General features: G+C 61.1%; 1 protein-coding gene across 4 annotated transcripts in view; it reads left to right on the top strand.

Moving 5' to 3' along the window:
- Window positions 1-24,672, top strand: part of HSPG2 (heparan sulfate proteoglycan 2) — a 108,851-nt gene extending 84,179 nt beyond the window's left edge. For 2 of the 4 annotated variants that reach the window (XM_070458879.1, XM_070458878.1), the window contains exons 63-97: window positions 492-643; window positions 867-1,014; window positions 2,098-2,249; window positions 2,809-2,950; window positions 3,276-3,427; window positions 3,828-3,969; window positions 4,058-4,198; window positions 4,519-4,653; window positions 4,905-5,086; window positions 7,262-7,457; window positions 7,698-7,877; window positions 8,186-8,446; window positions 10,185-10,389; window positions 10,894-10,991; window positions 11,747-12,013; window positions 13,177-13,286; window positions 13,489-13,636; window positions 13,738-13,854; window positions 14,477-14,588; window positions 15,283-15,427; window positions 15,515-15,614; window positions 15,747-15,856; window positions 15,994-16,102; window positions 16,691-16,789; window positions 17,139-17,360; window positions 17,667-17,911; window positions 18,453-18,624; window positions 18,717-18,839; window positions 18,927-18,983; window positions 22,137-22,212; window positions 22,287-22,365; window positions 22,495-22,562; window positions 22,708-22,791; window positions 23,172-23,275; window positions 23,427-24,672. In XM_070458879.1, coding sequence (XP_070314980.1) covers window positions 492-643; window positions 867-1,014; window positions 2,098-2,249; window positions 2,809-2,950; window positions 3,276-3,427; window positions 3,828-3,969; window positions 4,058-4,198; window positions 4,519-4,653; window positions 4,905-5,086; window positions 7,262-7,457; window positions 7,698-7,877; window positions 8,186-8,446; window positions 10,185-10,389; window positions 10,894-10,991; window positions 11,747-12,013; window positions 13,177-13,286; window positions 13,489-13,636; window positions 13,738-13,854; window positions 14,477-14,588; window positions 15,283-15,427; window positions 15,515-15,614; window positions 15,747-15,856; window positions 15,994-16,102; window positions 16,691-16,789; window positions 17,139-17,360; window positions 17,667-17,911; window positions 18,453-18,624; window positions 18,717-18,839; window positions 18,927-18,983; window positions 22,137-22,212; window positions 22,287-22,365; window positions 22,495-22,562; window positions 22,708-22,791; window positions 23,172-23,275; window positions 23,427-23,599 — 5,006 coding nt within the window. In that variant the 3' untranslated portion in view covers window positions 23,600-24,672. Of the gene's footprint in view, window positions 1-491; window positions 644-866; window positions 1,015-2,097; window positions 2,250-2,808; window positions 2,951-3,275; window positions 3,428-3,827; window positions 3,970-4,057; window positions 4,199-4,518; window positions 4,654-4,904; window positions 5,087-7,261; window positions 7,458-7,697; window positions 7,878-8,185; window positions 8,447-10,184; window positions 10,390-10,893; window positions 10,992-11,746; window positions 12,014-13,176; window positions 13,287-13,488; window positions 13,637-13,737; window positions 13,855-14,476; window positions 14,589-15,282; window positions 15,428-15,514; window positions 15,615-15,746; window positions 15,857-15,993; window positions 16,103-16,690; window positions 16,790-17,138; window positions 17,361-17,666; window positions 17,912-18,452; window positions 18,625-18,716; window positions 18,840-18,926; window positions 18,984-22,136; window positions 22,213-22,286; window positions 22,366-22,491; window positions 22,563-22,707; window positions 22,792-23,171; window positions 23,276-23,426 lie in introns of all 4 variants that reach the window. The other 2 variants (XM_070458877.1, XM_070458876.1) reach the window with 1 other exon arrangement.
- Window positions 24,673-24,931: the final 259 nt, after the last annotated feature.

The raw sequence follows: 24,931 nt of genomic DNA, 5'->3' as shown, positions 1-24,931 counted from the left end.
CCTACAGTGGCCACTAGCCAGCCACACTTGGTCACTTAAACTAGTTCAAATTCTAAATTCACACCTTCATGTTTCAATAACCAAGTGCGCAGGAGCTGAACTAGCTGGTAGCCGCTACTATATCAGACAGTGTGGGTGGTAAATATTCCCATCATCGCAGGAAGTCAGTGAGTTTTGTAAGGATGACATGAGTTGATAATACACAGAAAGCACGTAGAACAGTGCCTGGCATCCTGTAAGTGCATAACTGTTAGCTAGCATTCCTACCTGGAGAAGGCAATGGCACCCCACTCCAGTACTCTTGCCTGGAAAATCCCATGGATGGAGGAGCCTGGTAGGCTACAGTCCATGGGGTCGCACAGAGTCGGACACGAATGAAGTGACTTAGCAGCAGCAGCATTCCTACCTGGGGGCAGTGGGAGTTTCTCCAGTCAAGGCTCCCAAACATGACTTAGGACCAAAGCCCCGGCTCTCTGTCTCTGCACCCCCAGGCCCTGGCGGGACCGTGCCCATCAGAATCGAGTCGTCATCTTCACACGTGGCTGAAGGGCAGACCCTGGATCTGAACTGCGTGGTCCCTGGCCAGGCCCACGCCCAGGTCACGTGGCACAGGCGTGGAGGCAGCCTCCCCGCTCACCACCAGGTCAGGGAGTGAGTGGAGGGCAGAACCTAGTAGGAGGGATGCTGGATGTGGGGGCCCCGGCTGGGGGCCTGTCCCTCACGCCCTGCCCGGGAAGGAGACCTGGGAGCCCCCCCGTGGGACGCAGGGCCTGCCGGGGTCAGAGGCTGAACCCCGGGCCCCAGCCTCTGAGGGCTGACTCTCCGCGCCGCCTCACTTCTGCTTCCCTCCCGCCCCGCCCCCCCAGACCCACGGCTCACGGCTGCGGCTGCACCGGGTGTCCCCGGCTGACTCCGGCGAGTACGTGTGCCGCGTGCCCCTCGGCTCGGGGCCTCTGGAGGCCTCCGTCCTGGTCACCATTGAAGCTTCCGGCTCTGGCACCGTTGTCGTCCCCGGTGAGGATCCCTGCGGAGGGGCTGGGAGGCTGGTGGAGGGAGGAGAGGAGCGGACTGAGGTCGGGAGCCAGACCCAGCGGGTTTCGTCCTCGGGGGCCCGAGAACACGGAGCGGAGAGTCTGGCTTGTGTGGCTTGAGCCCCCACCCCTCTGTCCGCACTCTGAAATGTCCCACGAGCGACTCCTGTGTGTCCCTTTCCGCATCTGTAAAGTGGGGCTGGGACGGCCCTTGCAACAATGACACAAGTTCCTTAAAAGGCAGCACCTTGCACCTCTGGGGTCAGAGAGGGTGATTTTAGGTGGTACCCTGATAAACATCTTTTACATCGATGGTGGTATACTAGGCAAAAAACAGCAACAGACCTGTCATAATTGTGTGGAAATCATTGCCTATAGTGGGGCAATGAACTGCCCCACTTAAATAAGGGTCATCTTCAGTGAATCACTTAAAAAGGAAAATGGAAAGGAATTAACAGCTCAGGGAGCATGTGGCTTTAAGAGGATTCATGATAACAGTACCTGAGCTGCTAAGTGATGAACATGATACACGCTTACCAGGAGGTGGGCCCCTGCATATTGACACATAGGAACTCATTTCACCCTCACAGTAAACTTGTGAGGTTGGTATGATGGTTCTCTCTGTTTTACAGATAGGTAAACTGAGGCATGGAGAGGTGTTGTTTTTTTTTTTTTTTCTTTTTGTTTTGTTTTTTAAAAATAACTTTTCCAAAGGTCACACAACTATAAATGGCAGGGCTGGGTTTTGAGCTCAGGCAGTGTGGCCCCAGAGTCTGGGTTCTTAGCCACGTACTATGCAAGTCCAGGAAACATTAGTGATCCGTGTGGAGGGCCCCGGCCCTGAGCCCCGGCCGCCTGTGACACTGCGAGCTCAGGAGACGGAGGCCGTCGTCTAGAGAATGAGGCGCCTCTGTGCCCCTGGCTAACCCAGCTGCTCCAGGCCTCAGGGGAACGGGAAGAGGGGGGACTGTCATCCCGTAGCCTCTGGTCTGAACACCTGGGCACCCAGGGGCAGGGGCTGAGGACGCAGGGAGCCCCAGCTCACCGACTTCTTCCTGTGGGCCAGCCCCAGGCGGAGTGCCTCCCATCCGCATCGAGACCTCCTCCTCCCACGTGGCTGAAGGGCAGACCCTGGATCTGAAATGCGTGGTGCCCGGCCAGGCCCATGCCCAGGTCACCTGGCACAGGCGTGGAGGCAGCCTTCCTGCTCGGCACCAGGTATGGAGGCTGGAGAAAGCAGGGTACGGGCACTCCCTCCCTGCTCTGTCCCCTGCTCAGGAGGGCACGTGGCCCTGGCATATTCAAGGCTCCAGGAAAAATGGCAGCAGAAGATCACTGGGAGTTGGGGCCAAGGGCAAGGTGGACATGGTTGCGCTAAACCCTTCATACCAAGGGCTGCCCAGCACCTTGGTATGAATTAGGAGAAGGCACCTCTTGGACTTCCCCAGCGGTTAAGACTCCAGTGCAGGGGGAATGGGTTCAATCCCTGGCTGGGGAATGAATATCCAACAGGCTGCAGAGTATGGCCAGAAATTAAGGAAAAAAAGAAAGGAGAGAGGGACACTCTTACTCATGACACTGCTTCCTTCTGCCAGGAAACAGTGTAATAGTAGACATCCTCCGCAGGGTCCAATGTCAGAGGGGGGGTCGCCTTTGACAGGAGACCGCCTCCGCAGTGGCCCGGGACGGCTCCGGGGTGCGGGTGTCAGAGGGCTGGGGCAGCCGAAAGCCTTGGCCGCCAGCCCCCGCCCCAGTTCACCCTCCCCACCCTGGCCAGGTCCACGGCCCCCTGCTGAGGCTGAACCACGTGTCCCCCGCCGACTCTGGCGAATACTCCTGCCGAGTGACCGGCAGCTCAGGCACCCTGGAGGCTTCCGTCCTGGTCACGATCGAGGCTTCCAGCCCCAGTCCCATTCCTGGTGAGTGACAGGAGCCGCGGGTTGGTGCTGGGGCACAGGCTTCGGGCCCCTTCCTGGCCTTGTTCCTCCTGTTCTCCCACAGGGTTCTAGCCCTTTGCTCTAGGAAGGTCCCCAACCACTGGGGACCACGGTCTCACGTGGCATCCCAGCCCCCAGGGGACTGAGACCCTTCTTAATTCAATGACACTCAGTCATGTCAGCTGCTCTCAAGCCAGCGCACCTCCTAGGAACGCCCGCTGGCACTCACTGCCCCCCCATCACCTTCGGTGTCTGCCTGCACCCCCAGAGCCTCGCCTTTCTCACCCACCACCCACTGTGTCCACAGCCCCGGGACTCGCCCAGCCCATCCACATCGAGGCCTCCTCCTCTCACGTGACCGAAGGGCAGACCCTGGATCTGAACTGTGTGGTACCCGGGCAGGCCCACGCCCAGGTCACGTGGTACAAGCGCGGGGGCAGCCTGCCCGCCCGGCACCAGGTACGGTGCCCTGGATGGGGAGGAATCCAGAGCGGGTCGGGTCTGACCTGTGGTTACCTTCTGCCTCCCCGACCTTCTCCGTACAAACCCCGGCCTGCCTGGGGACCCCAGGGGATCAAATACTTGTGCGCAAGGAGTTGTCACCAGCCAGAGAGTCAAGAGACCTGGGTTCTTCTCCTGGCTCTGCTGCTGAATCATCTCCTGAGCCAGTTTCTCCGTCTACAAAGGGGATATGTGGGACTTGTAGGCATCTATGAACCATCCCCCCGCCCCCCGCAGTTGGAGCTCTGAGCTCCTGAGACCCAAGGGAGAACTCCTTACACGCTGGCACGGCTGGGCTTGGGGGCTTGCCCTGCCCCTAGTGCTTTGACACGACAGCCACACTCCCTCATTCCGACAGACCCACGGCTCCCGGCTACGGCTCCACCACGTCTCCCAGTCTGACTCCGGAGAATACGTGTGCCGCGTGGTTGACGGGTCAGGGTCCGAGCAGGAAGCCTCCTTCACCGTCACTGTCCCACCCAGTGCGGGGTCCTCCTACCGTGAGTGAGGCAGACGCCATGGGCCAGGGGAGGCGGGGGGACCCTGGAACCCACATAGCCCTGTCCAGCCCAGCCCTCTGCCCCCCAGGTCTTAGGAGCCCTGTGATCTCCATCGACCCGCCCAGCAGCACCGTGCAGCAGGGCCAGGATGCCAGCTTCAAGTGCCTCATCCATGACGGGGCAGCCCCCATCAGCCTTGAGTGGAAGACTCGGAACCAGGAGCTGGAGGGTGAGCTGGACCGGGTGTGGGGGGTGCTGGAGATGGGTACAAATGCATGATGACCACCACTGGAGGCTGGGCAGAGCTGACCCTGGCACCAAACTCACTGTGTGACCCTGGGTAGAGCCCTTCCCCCTGGGGTCTGGGTGCCCCGATGTGGATGGAGACAGGGCCGGACCCAGAAGTGTCTCCATCTTCATCAGCCATCTGTGACCTCGTGAGCTGGATACACCCAGACTGGAGGGGTCGGGGCAGAGGGTGCTGGTGCGCCTCCTGGCAGCTCCCAGCCAGGAGGACACCCTCACTGACTGTACCCTCCCTGACGCCAGACAACGTCCGCATCAGCCCCAACGGCTCCATCATCACCATCGTGGGCACCCGGCCCAGCAACCATGGTGCCTACCGCTGCGTGGCCTCCAATGCCTACGGCGTGGCCCAGAGTGTCGTGAACCTCAGCGTACACGGTGAGAGCCTTCGGCCCCACGGCTCTGCCTCCCCGTTTCCAGCCCCGATTCCGAGCTCAGAAGCCCCAGGCTTAAACCCCGCCTCTGCCCCTTGCCACTCTCTGGGGCGTGCTCCCTCTCTGAGCCTCAGTCTCTTCGTGGGTACAGTGGGGAGACCAGTGCCCACTGGCAGTTGGCGACAAGGGCCTGTGACAGGGCACGTGAGCAGCAGGGCCCCGCATGTGTACCAGCGGTGCCATTCCTCTGGACAGGGCCCCCTACGGTGTCCGTGCTCCCCGAGGGCCCTGTGCGCGTGAAGCTGGGGAAGGACGTCACCCTGGAGTGTGTCAGTGGTGGGGAGCCCCGCTCGTCCGCTCGCTGGACCCGGATCGGCGCCCCCACCCACTTGGAGCAGCGGGCGCATGGGCTCCTGGACAGTCACACAGTGCTGCAGGTGAGGCCAGGGGTGTCTCATCTCTGGATCTGAGGCCCAGTCAGAGCCCATCCTTTAGCAGATACTTGGAGGAGAGAGTGGTGGGTCACTAGATGGGTGATGAATTGATGGAGAAAGGGAAGGTTAGGTGGATGATGGGTAGATTGGAAGACAGTCAGGAAGAAAGAAGGAAAGTGGGGAAAGGGGGAGGAGGAAGGAGTGGATTGCAGGATGGGTGGTGGGGTGGGTAGGTGGATGGATAGATGGGTGGGTAGATGGGTGGATGGATGGATGGGTGGGTGGGTGGGTGGGTAGGTGGAGGCATGGGTGGATGGTATGTGGATGGATGGATGGATGGGTGGCTGGGTGGGTAGATGGGTGGATGGTATGTGGATGGATGGATGGGTGGGTGGATGGGTAGATGGGTGGATGGTATGTGGATGGATGGGTGGCTGGGTGGGTGGGTAGATGAGTGGGTGAATGGATGGTTTGTGGATGGATGGATGAGTGGGTGGATGAGTAGATGTATGGATGGGTGGGTGGGTAGGTAGATGGATGGATGAGTGGGTAGATGGGTGGGTAGATCGTTGGATGGATGGATGGTATGTGGATGGATGGATGGATGGGTGAGTAGATGGATGGATGGGTGGGTAGATGGGTGGGTAGATGGGTGGATGGGTGGGTGGGTGGGTAGATGAGTGGGTGGGTGGGTAGATGGGTGGATGGGTGGGTGGGTGGGTAGACGGGAGGATGGTATGTGGATGGATGGATGCATGGGTGGGTGGGTAGATGAGTGGGTGAATGGATGGTATGTGGATGGATGGATGGATGGGTGGGTGGTGGGTAGATGGGTGGGTGGGTGGGTAGATGGGTGGATGGTATGTGGATGGATGGATGCATGGGTGGGTGGGTAGATGAGTGGGTGAATGGATGGTATGTGGATGGATGGATGGATGGGTGGGTGGTGGGTAGATGGGTGGGTGGGTGGGTAGATGAGTGGGTGGGTGGGTAGATGGGTGGATGGGTGGGTGGGTGGGTAGACGGGAGGATGGTATGTGGATGGATGGATGCATGGGTGGGTGGGTAGATGAGTGGGTGAATGGATGGTATGTGGATGGATGGATGGATGGGTGGGTGGTGGGTAGATGGGTGGGGTGGGTGGGTAGATGGGTGGATGGTATGTGGATGGATGGATGCATGGGTGGGTGGGTAGATGAGTGGGTGAATGGATGGTATGTGGATGGATGGATGGATGGGTGGGTGGTGGGTAGACGGGTGGATGGTATGTGGATGGATGGATGGGTGGGTGGATGGGTGGGTGGATGGGTGGATGGGTGGGTAGATGGGTGGATGGTATGTGGATGGATCGATGGATGGGTGGGTGGGTAGACGGGTGGATGGTATGTGGATGGATGGATGGGTGGGTGGATGGGTGGGTGGATGGGTGGGTGGGTGGGTAGATGGGTGGATGGTATGTGGATGGATGGATGCATGGGTGGGTGGGTAGACGGGTGGATGGTATGTGGATGGATGGATGCATGGGTGGGTGGGTAGATGAGTGGATGGTATGTGGATGGATGGATGGATGCATGGGTGGGTGGGTAGATGAGTGGGTGAATGGATGGTATGTGGATGGATGGATGGATGGATGGGTGGGTGGGTAGATGGGTGGATGGGTGGGTGGGTAGATGGGTGGATGGTATGTGGATGGATGGATGCATGGGTGGGTGGGTAGATGGGTGGGTGGGTGGGTAGACGGGTGGATGGTATGTGGATGGATGGATGGGTGGGTGGATGGGTGGCTGGGTGGGTAGACGGGTGGATGGTATGTGGATGGATGGATGTATGGGTGGGTGGGTAGATGAGTGGATGGGTGGGTGGGTGGGTAGACGGGTGGATGGTATGTGGATGGATGGATGCATGGGTGGGTGGGTAGATGAGTGGGTGAATGGATGGTTTTTGGGTGGATGGATGAGTGGGTGGATGGTATATGGATGGATGAACAGAGGGGTGGGGGATGGACAGTAAATGCATGGACTGGTGGGACGTCTTGAGTGTGATCCCTCAAGCAGCCAATCAAATAGGAACGCTGAAAATGGATGAATAAGTAGAGGAGTTTAAAACCAAGCCAAAGCCAGGGGCTGATGCCAAGGCCCCCCTCGTGGCCACCATAACCAAGACCCTTGCTTCTGCCAGATTTCATCAGCTAAACCGTCAGATGCGGGCACCTACGTCTGCCTAGCTCAGAATGCACTGGGCACAGCACAGAAGCGAGTGGAAGTGATTGTTGACACGGGCGCCGTGGCCCCAGGGGCCCCCCAGGTCCAGGTGGAAGAAGTCGAGCTGACCGTGGAAGCCGGACACACGGCCACCCTGCGCTGCTCAGCCACAGGTGCAGACGGGTGCGGGCCCACGAGGCGGGCGGAGCCGCGGGCCTGGAATTTAGACATCTTTGGAGACCCAAAGACGATGTCATGCCCAGGGACGGGACAGTCACCCGGCGATGGCTGAGGGGCCTGCTTAGTGGCCCCGATGAAGGAGCAAGCTCACCCAGGTCCCTTCCTGACCACGTCACCCCCCCAGCCAGTCCTGGGGGACAGCCTATACCAACCTCTGCCGCTCCACTCCACAGGCAGCCCCAAGCCCACCATCCATTGGTCCAAGCTGCGCTCCCCGCTGCCCTGGCAGCACCGGCTGGAAGGTGACACGCTCATCATCCCGCGGGTGGCCCAGCAGGACTCGGGCCAGTACATCTGCAACGCCTCCAGCCCAGCCGGGCACGCGGAGGCCACCGTCGTCTTGCACGTAGAGAGTAAGGCCCTAGCCCACCCTCCCCAGGCTACCTTTTCTGCACCGCATGGAGGTCTGAGCGCCCCCCACCATCCCCCAGCCAGGCTCCACCCTGGACAGAACCCCGGGAGCCCCATCTGGAGGGTCGCAGGCCCCTCAGGCCCCGGGAACCTGCCCTCCCCAAACACCCACATCCCCGCCTGGGACCTGGCTCTCCCTCACCCCCAGTCCTCGGGGCTCAGCGTCCTTCAGCTTCGCTGGTCTCTTGGCCAGTTGCCGGGGCCCAGCGCCAGCTGCCGCCCTGACTCTGTGTCCCCCCGCCGACCCCAGGCCCGCCCTACGCCACCACCGTCCCAGAGCAGGCCTCGGTGAGAGCCGGGGAGGCCGTGCAGCTGCAGTGCCTGGCTCACGGGACGCCCCCGCTGACCTTCCAGTGGAGCCGCGTGGGGGGCCACCTCCCGGCGGGGGCCGTCGCCAGGAACGAGCTGCTCCTGTTCGAGGCTGCGGCCCCCGAGGACTCGGGCCGCTATCGCTGCCAGGTCACCAACAAGGTGGGCTTGGCCGAGGCCTTCGCCCAGGTGCTCGTCCGAGGTGAGCGGCCCTGGCTCAGGCTGGGCAGGACGGGGGTCCGTTTTTCCTCTAGGCGTTTGTCAGAGCCCTTCACTTACCCCACAGCAGGAGGCTCACTTGGGGCATAAAGACCCCCCCCTGATTACTCTAGCGGGAACCCCTGCCTTTCCCCTGTTCCCCAAGGCCCGAGTCAGGCCTGCCTCCTCCAGAAAGACCCGTCTCACTGTTCTTAGCACCTGTAGCTCTCACCTCTGTGTCCCCACCCCCTCCTGGATATTGACCTCACACTGCCGTGTTTACATAAGCACCCCAGCCTGCCTCACCTGCCTGACTGGACAATCAGGGCAGGGCCTAAATCCAGACCTAGCAGCTCCGGGCTTGTCCACCCACAGCACCCGGAATGGGCTGTGTAAATGCCGGACGGTGACCACAACGAACGTGTGATGGGGCAGCACCCCGCCCTGGCTTCCCAGGGTCTCAGCAGGTTGCCAGGGAATCCAGTATCTCCGTGGTCTCCTCGGGAGCCCCAGGCCAGAGTGAGCCCGGGTCCTGGGTTCAATGCCCCAGCTCCGTTGCCTGATGGCTGCGTGACCTTGGCCAAGTCAGGGGACCTCAAACTTCATTGTTTTCATCCTGTCGAGTAGAGAGGACAAGGCTAGCACATAGGCTGACTTGGAAAGATACACGGACGTGGAGCCTAGAGCAGGTCATAGGCACTTGGTAAATGGTGGTCACGTGCATTTGACCCGCTCACCTACCTGAATAGGTAGGTGCCTTCACCTGGGATCTTCCTATTTTCTGTGAATTTTTGTTCGCTTATTGATTGATTGATTTTTGGCTGTGATGGGTCTTCACTGCTTTGCAAGGGCCTTCTCAAGTTGCAACGAGAGGGGGCTTCTCTCGCGCGGCGCAGTGACCTCTCTCGTTGCGGAGGACAGGCTCTGCGGCACAGGGGCTTTTGTAGCTCCGGCCTGCGAGCTCGGTAGTTGCAGCTCCTGGGCTCCAGAGCACGGGCTTCGGTAGCTGTGGTGCGTGGGCTTAGTTGCTCGGCGGCAAGTAGCGCCTTCCTGGACCAGGGATCAAACCCATGTCCCCTGCACTGGCAGGCGGATTCCTATCCCCTGCACCACCAGGGAAGCCCCCTCCTATTTTAGACTAGGGCCAGAATAGCCTTTGCTGTCCTTCCTTCAAATGTCTGAATCTTTCTAAGACCGACCCTTCCCGCCCTGACCTTGGGCTGCCCTCCCTGCTCCCGAGGGCCAGGAGCTTGTGAAAGTGCAGTCCAGCACTCCACAGACTTTTTTTCTTTCATACGCATCTATTTGGCTGCATTGGGTCTTAATCGCAGCACACAGGACCTTCCGTTGCAGCGGGCGGTCGTCTCTAGTCGTGACCCAGGCTCTGCAGTCTTTGCTTGCAGGCTTAGTTGTCCTGCGGCACGTGGAACCTCAGTTCCCTGACCAGGGGTTGAACCTGCGTCCCTTGCCTTGGGAGGTGGATTCTTCCTCACTGGACCACCAGAGAAGTCCCCACGGACCCTTATATGTGTTGATTAAATGACTAACCAAGTGAGCGGGTGAATGAATCTGCCAGTGAAAGGTCTTTTTACTCTGGTCAGAGAGGCAAACGGGAGAAGGTCCTTGGAAAGTTAGGATGGGGGGTTCCTGGGTCCTGGCGCAGCATCGGGGATGTCACACGCACACACTCACACACACACTCACACACACACACTCTCACAACCTCATACCTGTCCCCACAGGCCCCTCCGGCTCTCTCCCCGCCACGCCCGCACCAGCAGGACCCGCACCCACGGTCCAGGTCACGCCTCAGCTGGAGACCAAGAGCATAGGGGCCAGCGTGGAGTTCCACTGTGTTGTGCCCAGCGACCCAGGCACCCAGCTCCGCTGGGTCAAGGAAGGGGGTCCGCTGCCTCCTGGCCACAGCGTGCACGATGGGGTGCTCCGGTGAGTGGGGGTGGGGCGCTCCAGCCCGAGGCACACAGGGGGGCTGTTAGAATCCCTGCCCCACGGGGAGGGCTTAGCGTGACACGATGGCCTTGAGACGTGACTTCACCCCCGAGCCTCAGAGCTGCCGGTCGTGCAGGGGGTTATGCGAGACCCCGGAGCACTGAGCTCGGCGCTCAGCAGAGGAGGGGCCTGCAGCCCTCAGCGGCCCGCGTCTGTGCTGTCGTTAAAGGAAAGCTGAACAGGCTCTGAGGCCAGACACAGACACCTGGCCAGATTGCAGCTCCACGGCCTGAGAACTGTGTGGCCTTGAGCTCTGGACCAGAAGGTCTGTGGTGTGAAATGGGCGTGGTGACACTCGCCCTGCCTGCCTGCCTGTCTCCCAGGGCTCTGGGGAGACTAGAGATTTACATCCTGTGCTGATCTCTGACAGCTTTTAACACCGTTGCCACATATTCTCAGCAATTGTTTTTATTCACTGATGTCTTATTTGTTTCTTCACAGAATCCAGAACTTGGACCAGAATTGCCAAGGAACCTATGTGTGCCAGGCCCAGGGGCCATGGGGACAGGCCCAGGCCAGTGCCCAGCTGGTTGTCCAAGGTAGGAGGGTGGCTTCAGGCTTCTGCTAAGAGCAGGGGACAGAGAGGAAAGGGGTAGGGACCATACTCCCCAAGCAACCCCTTGAGTGAGTGATAGTCGCTCAGTCATGTCCAGCTCTTTGTGACCCTGTGGACTATAGCCACCAGTCTCCTTTGTCTGTGGAATTTTCCAGGCAAGAATACTGGAGTGGGTTGCCATCTCCTTCTCCAAAGAAACCCCTTAAATGTGTACAAATAAAGAGAATTATTTGATTGTATCTTGCTTGCATCTGGGCTTCCCTGGTGGCTCAGCTGGAAAAGAATCCGCCTGCAATGCAGGAGACCTGGGTTCCATCCCTGGGTGGGGAAGATCCCCTGGAGAAGAGAATGGCTACCCACTCCAGTATTCTGGCCTGGAGAATTCCACAGACTGTATATTATCCAGGGGGTGGTAAAGAGTCGGACATGACGGAGCGACTTTCACTAGCAGAGCATAAGGGGGCTTATGAATCTTGCAAAGGAGAGGGGGAGAAGGAAGATGAGCAGAGTTTGTGGGTGCTTAGATAAACCAGTGAAAATGACGACAGATGCACCCGTGAGGAAGTGAATGAACAAAAGAGCAAACAAGTGCGTGTGCTAATGAGTGGGCGCAGGAGAAGGCGAGTGAAATGCTGGTGACGTGGGGCTGCAGTGTCCACCTGTCCCGGGGGCATCTGCGGCCTCCCTGCCCAGGCCCCAGCCAGCCGGCCTCACCCCATCTGCCTCCATCCTCCCCAGCTCTGCCATCCGTGCTCATCAACATCCGGACCTCCGTGCAGTCCGTGGTGGTCGGCCATGCCGTGGAGTTCGAGTGCCTGGCCCTGGGGGACCCCAAGCCCCAGGTGACGTGGAGCAAAGTGGGCGGGCGCCTGCGGCCGGGCATCGTGCAGAGCGGAGGCGTCGTCAGGATCGCGCACGTGGAGCTGGCTGACGCAGGGCAGTACCGCTGCACCGCCACCAACGCCGCGGGCACCACCCAGTCCCACGTGCTGCTGCTCGTCCAGGGTGAGGGCCGCCGGGGGGTGCTCAGCCGCCCCTGCCCGCCTTGCCCTCCTCCTTCCTCCCGCTCTCGCGGGGGCTTTCAGCTCAGTGTCTTTAGGGAGCTGGTTTCCTAACAAACAGGGCTTCCCTCATAGCTCACTTGATAAAGAATCCGCCTGCAATGCAGGAGACCCCAGTCCAATTCCTGGGTCAGGAAGATCCCCTGGAGAAGGGCTAGGCTACCCACTCCAGTATTCTTGGCCTTCCCTCGTGACTCAGCTGGTAAAGAATCCACCTGCAATGTGGGAGACCTGGGTTTGATCCCTGGGTTGGGAAGATCCCCTGGAGAAGGGAAAGGCTACCCACTCCAGTATTCTGGCCTGGAGAATCCCATGGACTCTATAGTCCATGGGGTCACAGAGAGTCGGACACGACTGAGCGACTTTCACTTTCACTTTTCCTAACAAGCAAGTGCAGCAGGGGACAGACATGAGTGGTCCTCTGGGGCGGCTGGAACTTGCAGGGAAACCTGTGCCATGGGGCATCAAGAGAAAATCAGACGCGTAGTCCTCACCTGCAGGAGAGCCTTGCTCTCTGAGGGCCCTGCAGCCCAGACTGATGGCAGAGACAACACAGATGCAAAGCAGACAGTAAAACATGAGATTTCCCTGGTGGCCCAGTGGTTATGACTTTGTGCTTCCACTCCCAGGCGTGAGGGTTCAGTCCACTGGTCAGGGAGCTAAGATCTCACATGCCACATGGCATGGCAAGAAAGATTTTTAAATTGAAACAGAGAAGTGAAACCTGGGCATAGATGATGCCAGGCAGTTATAATCTGTGTGTTCTTCAAAAACTATTCCTTTTCACCCCAAGCCCTCTGCCTCGCCCCCAAACTTACCCCTGCTGCCCCAGCACCCCCTTCTCAGGTCCCCCGAGGGCTGCACGATGTTCCAGCCGGTGTGTCTTCGCGGCTCAGTCTGGAGTCAGCTGGACACGTCCCTGAGCCCTGGCTCTGCCTAGTTCCATCGCTGCAACCAGGAGTGAACGGCTACTTTCCCTCCCAGACACAGCTTCCTCATCTGTGAAATGGGGACACAGTGCCTCCCTCCCAGGGAGGGTGTGAGGATTAAAAGTCAGGCAGTGGCCGTCATCAGACTGACGGCCTGCGTCTCCCTCCTTCCTCTCAGCCTTGCCCCAGATCTCAACGCCCCCTGAGGTCCGCGTGCCCGCGGGTTCTACAGCTGTCTTCCCTTGCATGGTGTCTGGCTACCCCGCTCCTGAAATCACCTGGAGCAAGGTAACGGCTGGGCAGGGGGCCGCCGGGCGTGCCTGAGTGGCTGGGGCCAGGTCTTCCTTGTGTCACTGTCCCCAGGACCCCCAGGCTTGGCACGGAGTCTGCGCTCCGGGTCTGAGGGTGGAGGCCCCAGGCGGGGGGTGGGGGGCAGGCCCCACAGAGGTGCGGGCCGCGGCCAGGGGTCACGGTGCCGGCGCGTCTGCAGGTGGACGGGAACCTGCCGCCCGACAGCCGCCTGGAGAACCACATGCTGCTGCTGCCCTCGGTGCGGCCCCAGGACGCGGGCACATACGTCTGCACCGCCTCCAACCGCCAGGGCAAGGTCAAGGCCTTCGCCCAGTTGCAGGTGCCAGGTGAGACCACCCACCCCTACCCCTGCCCCACCGGGGGAGCGGCCGCACCCTGCGCGCCGCCTGGGGGGCGTGTCGTCTCCAACTGTGCTTTCTGCCTGCAGAGCGCGTGGTTCCCTACTTCACGCAGACCCCCTACTCCTTCCTGCCGCTGCCCACCATCAAGGACGCCTACAGGAAGTTTGAGATCAAGATCACCTTCCGGCCGGACTCTGCGGACGGTGAGCCGCGGGAGCGGAGTTGATGCTGGGGATCTCCGTGGTCCCTGCCAGCGTGGCACCAGCCCTGGCAGCCGCTGGTCCTCAGACCGCCCCCCCACCCCGATCCCGGGGCCCCCAGGCCTGCTGGGCGCCCCCTCTCTGGCTCTCTCCTCCGCCTTGCTTCTCCATCCGCTTCTCTGAGATGCCTGCACCCAAGCCTCCTGCCTCCAAGTCTGCCACGGATGCAGCTGCCCCTGCCCTCCTGCCCCACCTCCCTCCTCCTGCCTCCGCTCCCTCGTCCCTCCTCCCCCCCTCACCCTTTCCTCCCCTCTCTCTCTCTCTCTCATCTGTCTCCTCCCTCCTCTTACGGGTCTCTGACTTGCACTGTCCAGGCCTTCTGCTCTACTCTGGTGAGTCTCTCTGCTTCCCTCTCCTTCAGGTTGACCCTCCCTCGTAAGTGGAGCAAGTTCAGCTTCTTTCTAGGGACTCTCAGCAAGGCCCTTCTATCTCGGGCCCCGTCCTGAGAGTGAGACGCCCTGGCTGCGTGGGGTGTGCATGAGGGAGGGGCGGGCTCCCCAGCTCGGGGCGGGTGGTGGGGTGGTGGGCATGGACGGAGAGACCCTCACACAGCCATGCCCGCCAGGGATGCTGCTATACAACGGGCAGAAGCGGATCCCAGGGAGTCCCGCCAACCTGGCCAACAGGCAGCCCGACTTCATCTCCTTCGGCCTCGTGGGCGGGAGGCCCGAGTTCCGGTGAGGACCCTCACCCTCCGCATTTATGGGGGAAGGGGGCGCTGGGGGACTAGACTGCAGGACTTCCCATCAGGGGCGTGCCACCCCCGGGTTCTAGAAGAAGGAGATGTGGCTGTTATCCTCGATGACCTCCGTTCTGCCGGGGCTAGCACAGCCCACTGGCCGGTGTTGGAGGAGGCAGCCTCAGACCTGCACAAAAGTGCAGCAGGAACACTCAGGGATGCTGAGAGCGACCTTCCGGGGCAGGGCTGCTGCAGGCCAGAGCTCCTTCATGCATTCATTCATTCAGCAATCATTTGCTGAATGCCTACTGTGTGTCGGGTGTCAATAAAGAGATAAACACAACGGATCAAGTTCTGGCCCTTGTGGGAATGTAATGTCCCGGTTGGGGGAGACCAGCCACAAACTAAGAAGGAAAGAAACATGATCACAGAGAGAGGATCCTCAGATGAGGAGTGAGGCCACGTGCTAGCCTGCAGGGGCCTGGAGCCAGGCGCACTTGGAGCCCCGGGGTGGCTCTGGACAAGCTCCCCGGGAAACAGTGTAACGGGGAGAAGGGTTGGGGAGGGGCAGAGGCAGGGCAGGCGGGGAGGCCGGCAATGGTGTGGACCCCTTTGCTGGCCTGGGGCCCTCCCTACAGACCCCACATCCTCTCTCTCCTGCCCTGCCCCCCAACCCCTGCCTCGTGGAGCAGGTTTGACGCAGGCTCGGGCATGGCTACCATCCGCCACCCCACGCCACTGGCCCTGGGCCAGTTCCACACCGTGACCCTGCTGCGCAGCCTCACCCAGGGCTCCCTGATCGTGGGCAGCCTGGCGCCGGTCAACGGCACCTCGCAGGTGAGACCCAGCCCCGTCCCCCTGGGCCCGGCCCCTCCCCCACCTCCGCCCAGCCTGGCTGCCACTCACGAGGTCCCCTCTGCCCAGGGCAAGTTCCAGGGCTTGGACCTGAACGAGGAGCTCTACCTGGGCGGCTACCCCGACTACGGCGCCATCCCGAAGGCAGGGCTGAGCAGCGGCTTCGTAGGTGAGCCCCCCCACTCCCGCCTGCAGCCCTGGCCAGACCTCCCCCCGGGCTGGCCGAGCCCGTGGTCACCCGGGAGGACGGGCCTCCAGGCACCCCACCTCGGCTCATCCTGCCCACCCACCCCCCCCCCAGGCTGTGTCCGAGAGCTGCGCATCCAAGGCGAGGAGATCGTCTTCCACGACCTCAACCTCACGGCCCACGGCATCTCCCACTGCCCCACCTGTCGGGACCGGCCCTGCCAGGTGACACCCCCCAGGCCGCACGTCCTCCCGGCTGCCCCCAGCCACCGCCCTCGGCCGGGACAGACACCCCCCAACCCCGCAGGAAGCAGGGGAGGGCCCGGGTGTCCTTGGCCTGACTTCTGGGGGTTGCCTCGCAGAACGGAGGCCAGTGCCAGGACTCGGAGAGCAGCAGCTATGTGTGCGTGTGCCCGGCCGGCTTCACCGGGAGCCGCTGTGAGCACTCACAGGCCCTGCACTGCCACCCAGGTGGGTGCCCCCGCCCCCGTCCGTGGCTGCCACCCCAGCCTCTCTCTTCCCTCTGCCCATCGCTGCATCCACATACCCGCCCCCAACCACTGCCCCCACAGCGGCTGAGTACTCACCACGCTCGTGAGTCCCCCCCAAGTATTTAGCACCTTCCTGGCTTCTGACTTGCATCACCGCTTACACTAACCTCCCCTCCGCCTCGCATCTCTGCCACCCAAGGCCTCACCCTGCCCACTGCACCGAGGCATGGCCCCTGGCCCCCATCACCACTCCTGGGTACCTACTACCTGTCACCAGAGCGCTCACCCCACCGCCCGCCTCCCAGGGACTCCTCACCCCCACACTAGTGCGGGCGGATGCAGCCTTCCAGGAACAACACCCGGAGTCACGGGCTCACTCCCCACCTGCTGTCCCCTGGCCTAAGTCCCTTCCCCCTCCGCTGTCTCCCCACACAGCACCCCCAGGCTGGCCGGGCTCTAACCAGCCGAGGGGGTGCAATAGGTAGGACCCTGCATCGGGACCCCTCTCTCTCTCCCTGGACACCTCCATGTCCCCCCGACTCACCGCCCCCTGTGTCCCCCACCGCAGAGGCCTGTGGGCCCGACGCCACGTGTGTGAACCGGCCCGACGGCCGCGGCTACACCTGCCGCTGCCACCTGGGCCGCTCGGGGTTGAGGTGTGAGGAAGGTAAGCAGAGCGGGGGCCTGAGACCCCGGGGATCCCAGGGAGGACGGGGGAGCTGGGCAGGGCACCCTGAGGCCCCGACGGATGCTGTGCATGGGACAGTTATTCCAGAGCCTGAGTTCCTTCAGCGAGGGCCCCAGAGAGGACCCCGATCTGATTGGAGATCGGCCTGCCCTGCAGCGCCGGGGGCAGGGAGTCTCGAGGCCGCGGCTGTAGGCACTGCCCAGCGGGTCCCCAGCCCCTGGTCCTGGACAGTGGGGGTGAGCAGGGGTCCCGGAGGACGGCTGCCTGGCCGGAGCCCTCCCGGGGCCCCGGGGCTCCCACTGCCCCTGCTGAGTCCTGGCTGCCGCAGGTGTGACCGTGACCACCCCCGCCCTGGCGGGCATGGACTCCTACCTGGCACTGCCCGCTCTCACCAACACACACCACGAGCTGCGTCTGGACGTGGAGTTCAAGCCGCTGGCACCCGACGGGGTGCTGCTGTTCAGTGGAGGGAAGAGCGGGCCAGTGGAGGACTTCGTGTCCCTGGCGATGGTCGGGGGCCACCTGGAGTTCCGCTACGAGCTGGGCTCGGGTGAGTGCGGACCCCAAACACAGACGGGCCGTGGGCACCAGGCTCCATGCCCCCCGCATCCCAGGCCCTACGGGGCCCCAAGAGGCAGGAGGAGTAAATTCTGAAGTCAGACCAACAGGAGGCCCCTGATCTTTGCATTCCTTCTCTCCGTGTGACCCGATTCGAGTCCCTAGACCTCTTTGGGGGGTTCCTTGGGGGGCACAGAGAGGCTAAAGGAGGTTCTGTGTCTGCTCAAATTCCCGTGGGGGGGTGGGCCAGGGCAGGGGGGCCCAGCCACGTGCCAACCCTGCCCGGCGTCCTCCCCAGGCCTGGCTGTCCTGCGGAGCACCGAGCCGCTGGCCCTGGGCCGCTGGCATCACGTGTCCGCGGAGCGTCTCAACAAGGACGGCAGCCTGAGGGTGAACGGCGGGCGGCCCGTGCTGCGCTCCTCGCCCGGCAAGAGCCAGGGCCTCAACCTGCACACCCTGCTCTACCTGGGCGGCGTGGAGCCGTCAGTGCAGCTGCCCCCGGCCACCAACGTCACAGCCCACTTCCACGGCTGTGTGGGTGAGGTGAGCAGACTTCCCGACCACCTACAGGGAGGGCGGGGCGGTCTCCCCTCGTCTGCCGGCAGCCCTGGGTGCTGGGGACTAGACGCTTCCCCCTCCGAGCCTCACTTTCCTCCTCTGGGAAATGGGATGATTGCACCTGCCTTCAAAGCTCATCCCGAGGCGGGACCACGGTGATGGGTGTTCCCGGGCCCTGAAGGAGGAAGCTGTTCCTCCTTCCTTGGTGGTTCAGCTGGTAAAGAGTCTGCCCACAATGCAGGAGACCTGGGTTCGACCCCTGGGCTGGGCAGATCCCCTGGAGAAGGGAGAGGCTACCCACTCCAGTATTCTGGCCTGCAGGATTCCATGGACTGTATAGCCCAGGGGGTTTCAAAGAGTCGGACATGGCTGAGCGGCTTTCGCACTCTCCCCACCCTAGTCTCCCACCTCCCTGCTCAAGCCCGAGCCTGGGCCCCCGCTCCCCTCCGTCTCCTGGGGCACCCGTGCCTCTGCCCACCGCTGCCCGCTGCGCTCTCCAGGCCCCTCCGTGTCCCTATGCCCACAGGTGTCAGTGAACGGAAAGCGGCTGGACCTCACCTACAGCTTCCTGGGCAGCCGGGGCGTCGGGCAGTGCTACGACGGCTCGCCGTGTGAGCGCCAGCCCTGTCGCCACGGCGCCACATGCATGCCCGCGGGCGAGTATGAGTTCCAGTGTCTGTGTCGAGACGGCTTCAAAGGTGGGGGAGCCCCCGGGCCGGTGCTGGGCAGGGGCGCGGCGTGGGCAGCAGCCGCTCGGCCCCTGCCCGCTCACCTCTGCCCCAACCCGCAGGAGACCTCTGCGAGCACGAGGAGAACCCTTGCCGGCTCCGTGAGCCCTGTCTACACGGGGGCACCTGCCAGGGCACCCTCTGCCTCTGTCCCCCCGGCTTCTCGGGCCCACGCTGCCAGCACAGTAAGCGCCCCGACTTCTCACCACCTTCCCCCTCGGGGCTCCAGAGCTGGACACAGCCCGCCAACTGGAGCCTGCCTCTCCCCACAGGCTCTGGACACGGCATGGTGGAGCCCGACTGGCATCTTGAAGGCAGCGGGGGCAACGGTATGTACTGGCCGTGAGCGGCCAGAGGAGCCGAGCCGACTTGTCCTTCCCAGACTCTGAGTCGCTCAGCCCCTCTTCCAGTGACCCCCACCCCCCTCACCGCTCCATCCTGGCCTCTAAATAAAACCGGTCCGGGGAGAGGCTCCCTGGGCGCAGAGACAGGACGAGGAGACACGAGCCGCCTAGAGCTGGGTCCCGCCCCGTGCTTACAGGCTGGGTGACCATGCGGCACTCTCACTTCCGTTCTCTGCCCTGTATTCATGCATTCAAGCAACAAAAGTGTATGTGTGCCCATCCTTGCCCCGGGAGCAGTAAATGTGCAATGAATAAGGCAGGACGCTCGTTCTCAAGGATTCCGCAATTTGTTTAAAGGCAGTGACAGTGACTTTACTACAACGTGTAACATAAATAGCTGGTGGGAGCCTGCTGCATAGCGCAGGGAGCTCAGCCCAGTGCTCTGTGAAGACCTAGATGGGGGGGTGGGGGGGAGAGGGGAGAGGGGCGGTCCGAAAGGGAAGGGGTCTAAGTATACATATGGCTCATTCACTGCATTATACAACGGAAACTAACATAACGTTGTAAAGCAGTAACACTCCAATTTAAAAATTTATTTATTGAACATCATTTACAGGGCTTGTGCTCCCTGATTTCTAGATGCGTATCTTATTTATCACTAACACAGTAGGAGAGGTAGTGGTCTAGTGGGTAAAGGTCTGGATTCAAATCCCAGCTCTGCCCCTTCCTTCCTGTGTGACTTGGCTGAGTCACTTAACCTCTCTGGACCTCAGTTTCCTCATGTATTAAATAGAAAGAAGTAACATCCTTCCACAAAGCTTTGGAGAAAATTTCGTGTGAGAATAAGATCCTTTACTGTATTTAAAACGCTTCAAACAATGCCTGGTCCACAGTGGACACAGAACATTGTTGTTGTTGAGTCCCTAAGTCTTGTCCGACTCCTTGTGACCCCCATGGACTGCAGCATGCCGCACTTCCCTGCTCTTCACCATCTCCCAGAGCTTGTTCAAACTCACGTCCGTTGAGTTGGTGATGCCATCCAACCATCTCATCGTCTGTTATCCCCTTCTCCTACTACCCTCAATCTTTCCCAGCATCAGGGTCTTTTCCAATGAGTCAGCTCTTTGCATCAGGTGGCCCAAGTATTGGAGCTTCAGCTTCATCAGTCCCTCCAATGAATATTCAGGGATGATTTCCTTTAGGATTGATTAGATTGATCTCCTTGCTGTCCAAGGGACTCTCAAGAGTATGAGAAAATGCAGACTATTAGCTTTTGTGAATTGTAGCAAAGACATAGGGTTATGACAAGGATCCAGTTAAAAATGATGTGATCCATCCAGCTGGATGATGTGAAACCTCCTGCCCCGTAACTGGCACAGAGTAGGTGCTCAGAAACTGTTAGCTGCTTACTTAACCAGCTGGTGGAGGCCTGCGACGTGTCCCCAACCCTGGTAGCTGCCAGGCCCCAGGGGCCAGCTCTGGGATGGAATGGCGTTGAGCAGGTAGGGTTGGGAATGTTACAGCCACACACACATTCTGGGTGATGCGTTCCTAAGGTCTGGGCTGCCATCCAGGCTTCCCACTTCTGGGCGAGTCCCTCACCCCTGAGCCTGTCTTCCCGTCTGTAAGATGGAGGGAACTCAAGGGTTCAGAAACGTCTATGTGCTACTGACCTGGGTGACCAGCTGACCCAGTCTGCTCAGAACTGAGAGGCTTCTGGGAATGAGGGACTTGCAGAGCTAAACCGAGACAGGGGACTTCCCTGGCAGTCCAGTGGTTAAGGATCCTCCTTGCAATTCAGGGAACGCAGGTTCGAATCCTGGTCGGGGAACTAGGATCCCACATGTTTTGGAGCAGCTAAGCCCACACACTGCAACCACTGAGCCTGTGCTTTCTAGAGCCTGAGGGCCACAAGGAAGGCCCATCACAGTCAAAAAAAGAACCAGAACAGGAACCAGCAAATAGCGATGGGTGATCACCCTACCTGACCCTGTTGACTACAAAGAATAAATGAAGCATATAGGATTTCAAAGGAAACCAATTATCCTGAAACAAGGTTATCAAAGGGCTTCCCTTGTGGCTCAGAGGATAAAGAATCCACCCACAGTGCAGAAGACCTGGGTTCGGTCCCTGGGTCAAGAAGATCCCCTGGAGAAGGGCATGGCAACCCACTCCAGATCCTTGCCTGGAGGATCCCATGGACAGAGGAGCCTGAGGGCTACAGTCCATGGAATTGCAAAGAGTTGGATATGACTGAGTGACTCACCCTTTCACTTTTATCAAAATGTTTAAAATTTTTTGCTTCTTTCAGTTCAGTTCAGTCGCTCAGTCGTGTCCGACTCTTTGCAACCCCATGAATCGCAGCACGCCAGGCCTCCCTGTCCATCACCAACTCCCGGAGTTTACTCACTCTCATGCCCATCGAGTTGGTGATGCCATCCAGCCATCTCATCCTCTGTCATCCCCTTCTCCTCCTGCCCCCAATCCCTCCCAGCATCAGGGTCTTTTCCACTGAGTCAATTCTTCGCATGAGGTGGCCAAAGTATTGGAGTTTCAGCTTCAGCATCAGTCCTTCCAGTGAACACCCAGGACTGATCTCCTTTAGGATGGACTGGTTGGATCTCCTTGCAGTCCAAGGGACTCTCAAGAGTCTTCTCCAACACCACAGTTCAAAAACATCAATTTTTCAACGCTCAGCTTTCTTCACAGTCGAAATCTCTTATTAACCATTAAATACAAGATTTAAGGTTGTTAGTCCCAACAGCTACCAAAGTTGCAATAAGCATAAACAATGTTTTTAAGTACTTGTAACTACCGCAAGGGGGTATGGAAATCTCCCACTGGGGACCAAGTCACCTTCAGAGTGTCTCCTACCTGCATAATTGAAGGAGTGGCTAACCTTCAGGAAGAAGTGAGCAAGAGCAGAACTGTAATGTTTTCCCAGCCAAGTTCAGAGGCCTCTGAATTCTGCCCACAGCACCCGCCCCCTGTCCCCCGGGTCCCCAGGGACCACAGGTTCAGAGCCCCTTAGGAGCAGTACAGGCCAGGGTGGAGACGGAGGTCGGGGTACCTGTGCGGGATGGATGCTCCATGGGGGTGGATGGGGCTCCCAGCATCGCTCCCACTGCCCCTCCACAGATGCCCCCGGGCAGTACGGAGCCTACTTCTATGACAACGGCTTCCTTGCTCTCCCAGGCCGCGTCTTCTCCAGGAGGTGAGACCAGTGTTGGGAGGGTCTGTGGTCCCCGGGGTGGGACTTCTGCCCCTCACCCTCTTTCCCCACCGCAGCCTCCCTGAGGTGCCTGAGACCATTGAGCTGGAGGTTCGGACCAGCACAGCCAGTGGCCTCCTGGTCTGGCAGGGTGAGGTGAGTGTGGGGCGTCTGGCCCGGGGATCTCAGGCTCCCCAGCCTCTCGGTGGCCGGGGAAGTGGGGGAGAGAAAGGAGGCGGTGATCGCCCCTGGGGCCACAGAGACGCTGTGCTTCCCTGGCAGGAGACGGGGCAGTCTGGCCGAGGCAAGGACTTCATCAGCCTTGGGCTTCAGGACGGGCACCTCGTCTTCAGGTGGGTCCTGGCCCCTCCTGTCCCTTCCCTCACCCCCCTTATCCTTCAGTGGCTTTCCCTCCGGTCCCCCCCCCAGCCACACCCCCCACTACCCACGCCCAGTCCTACCCCCTGCTCACACCCTCTTGGGCCCATGTGCCTGCAGCTACCAGCTGGGCAGCGGGGAGGCCCGCCTGGTCTCTGAAGACCCCATTAACGACGGCGAGTGGCATCGTGTGACGGCGCTGCGGTAAGGGAGCCCCCCCCAGGCACCGGGACGAGGGGCCAGAGTTCCCCCGTCCCGTGTCGGGGGCAGGCATTGAGCTCTGGGGAGACAGAACTTGAGGGTGGGGTCAGCGGGGAGATCACCACCCAGAGCACAGACTTCCAGGACAGGACAAGACTCCTTGGAGGCGGGGATGGGTGCTCTAGCACCCCAAGGGTTGGGGGAAACCTGGATGAGGTGCTCGGAAGCTGTGTGTGTGGGGCCAGATCTCTCACCCAGCATGGGGGGGCAGGAAAGAACTTGGGGAGCAGGGGGCGGACCTCTGTCATAAAGGGAGGGGACCCTCATGGGGTTGGGGAGGACGGGAAATGGGGGGTGAGGGCCTGACCCCCGTTTCAATACAGAGAGGGCCAGAGAGGCTCCATCCAGGTGGACGGAGAGGAGCTGGTGAGTGGCCAGTCCCCAGGCCCGAACGTGGCGGTCAACACCAAGGGCAGCATCTACATTGGTAAGTCTTGAAGGCGGGCCTCGGGGCAGGCTGGGGCCCTGCTCCTCCAGGGGACGAGGGAGGGACTGGGGGCCCCTGCACCCCCCCGCAGAGCTGGAGCTCCCCCTCCCGGGGCTGCCCGAGCTGATGGGTCCGCCCTCTCCCCCCGCAGGCGGAGCCCCGGACGTGGCCGTGCTGACCGGGGGTAGGTTCTCTTCGGGCATCACGGGCTGCATCAAGAACCTGGTGCTGCACTCCTCCCGGCCCGGCGGCTCCCCCCCACAGCCAGTGGACCTGCAGCACCGTGCCCAGGCGGGGGCCAACACACGCCCCTGCCCTTCGTAGGCGCGGCCCGCCCTGCACGGACTCCCAGGCCACACCCCAGCCCCGCAACGGCGACTATATTATTATTAATATTATGATGATGATGATGATGAATATTTTGTAAGAAACTGAGGCGATGCCACGCTTTGCTGCTACTGCCCTGGGCTGGACTGGCGGGTGGGCACGCCACCCCCTCCGCCCCCACCCAAGCACACCTGGGCAGAGCCACAGGCTGCGGGCACAGCAGACGCACCAGAGCCGGCGCCTCGGGGGCCACCAGGACTCGGGGTGAAGTGCGGCGGCTCAGTGGGGTCAGATCCGCCCCCACCAACGGAGCCCCCGACCAAGGCAGCGCTGGGCCGCCCCTTCGTTCAGCCCCGGGGCGGCGGCCGTCATTTCTGCGGAGCCAACCTCGGCTTCCAGCCCGGCACCTTGCCAGCCACCTTGGAGCCTCACCAGCTACCCGGAGTGGAGGGCATCAATTGGCCTTGGCCACCCTCCTCTGGGTTGGGCAGGCTCTCTAGTGCCAACTGTGGAGCAAAAGGCAGCTCACCCCTGGGCAGGCACCCCCACCCTGCCTCCAGCCCACGTCCTAGCCCCGATCCACCCCCACCAGACCAGCCGGGCCCCCGGCCCCTGGCAGCCTTCCCCTCCCACCAAGCCCTCCTGGCCTGTACCCCCCCCCACCCCACCAACCCCACACCTAGCCCAGGGCCCCCAGCCCTCAAGGGGCTGCAAGGGAAACTCCACCCAACTCGTACCAGGAGCTGCTAGAGGCAGAGCCCAGCACTGAGAGGGGCTCCCTGCCCGCGCCAGGCCGCGTCCCCCCCACGGATCTGGAAGTGAAGGCCCAGGGGACGTGGGGGGAGGAGGCCTTGGTGGTCAGAAAGAGTAAGTGCCTTGGGTGGGGGGAGCTGGGACGCACGGCTGGGAGGGACAGGGAGAGGACGTGATCGTCCTGCCCCATCTGAGGGCCCGCCCTGCCAGCAGTCCCCCCAGACGTGGGGCCGGGACGCCTGGCCTCTGTGTCCTAGAAGGGACCCTCCTGTGGTCTTTGTCTTGATCTTTCTTAATAAACGGTGCTATCCCCGCCAGGGCTGTCGTCTCCTGTGTCTTGATTCAAGCGGGACTCGTGGTCCCTTAGGGTGGGTCAGGATGGGGCCAAGCAGGATGGACCAGCGAGTTCCAGGGGTGAAGTGAGACAGCATCAGGCGTGTGAGGCTGCTGCTCCCTGCCCTCCACGGACCCAGCAGGGTGCCAGCCGCCAAAACAAGCTGCAGGGTCAGCTGTCCCAGTGGCCTTCACTGTGACCCTCTGAGGCAGGCATCATCCCATTTTCCAGAGGGGCAGACT

The sequence above is a fragment of the Odocoileus virginianus genome, chromosome 30 (genome assembly GCF_023699985.2).
Source record: "Odocoileus virginianus isolate 20LAN1187 ecotype Illinois chromosome 30, Ovbor_1.2, whole genome shotgun sequence".
NCBI lineage: Eukaryota > Metazoa > Chordata > Mammalia > Artiodactyla > Cervidae > Odocoileus > Odocoileus virginianus.
The sequence above is the reverse complement of the archived record's forward strand: the minus strand, read 5'-3'. Positions and strand labels throughout refer to the sequence as shown.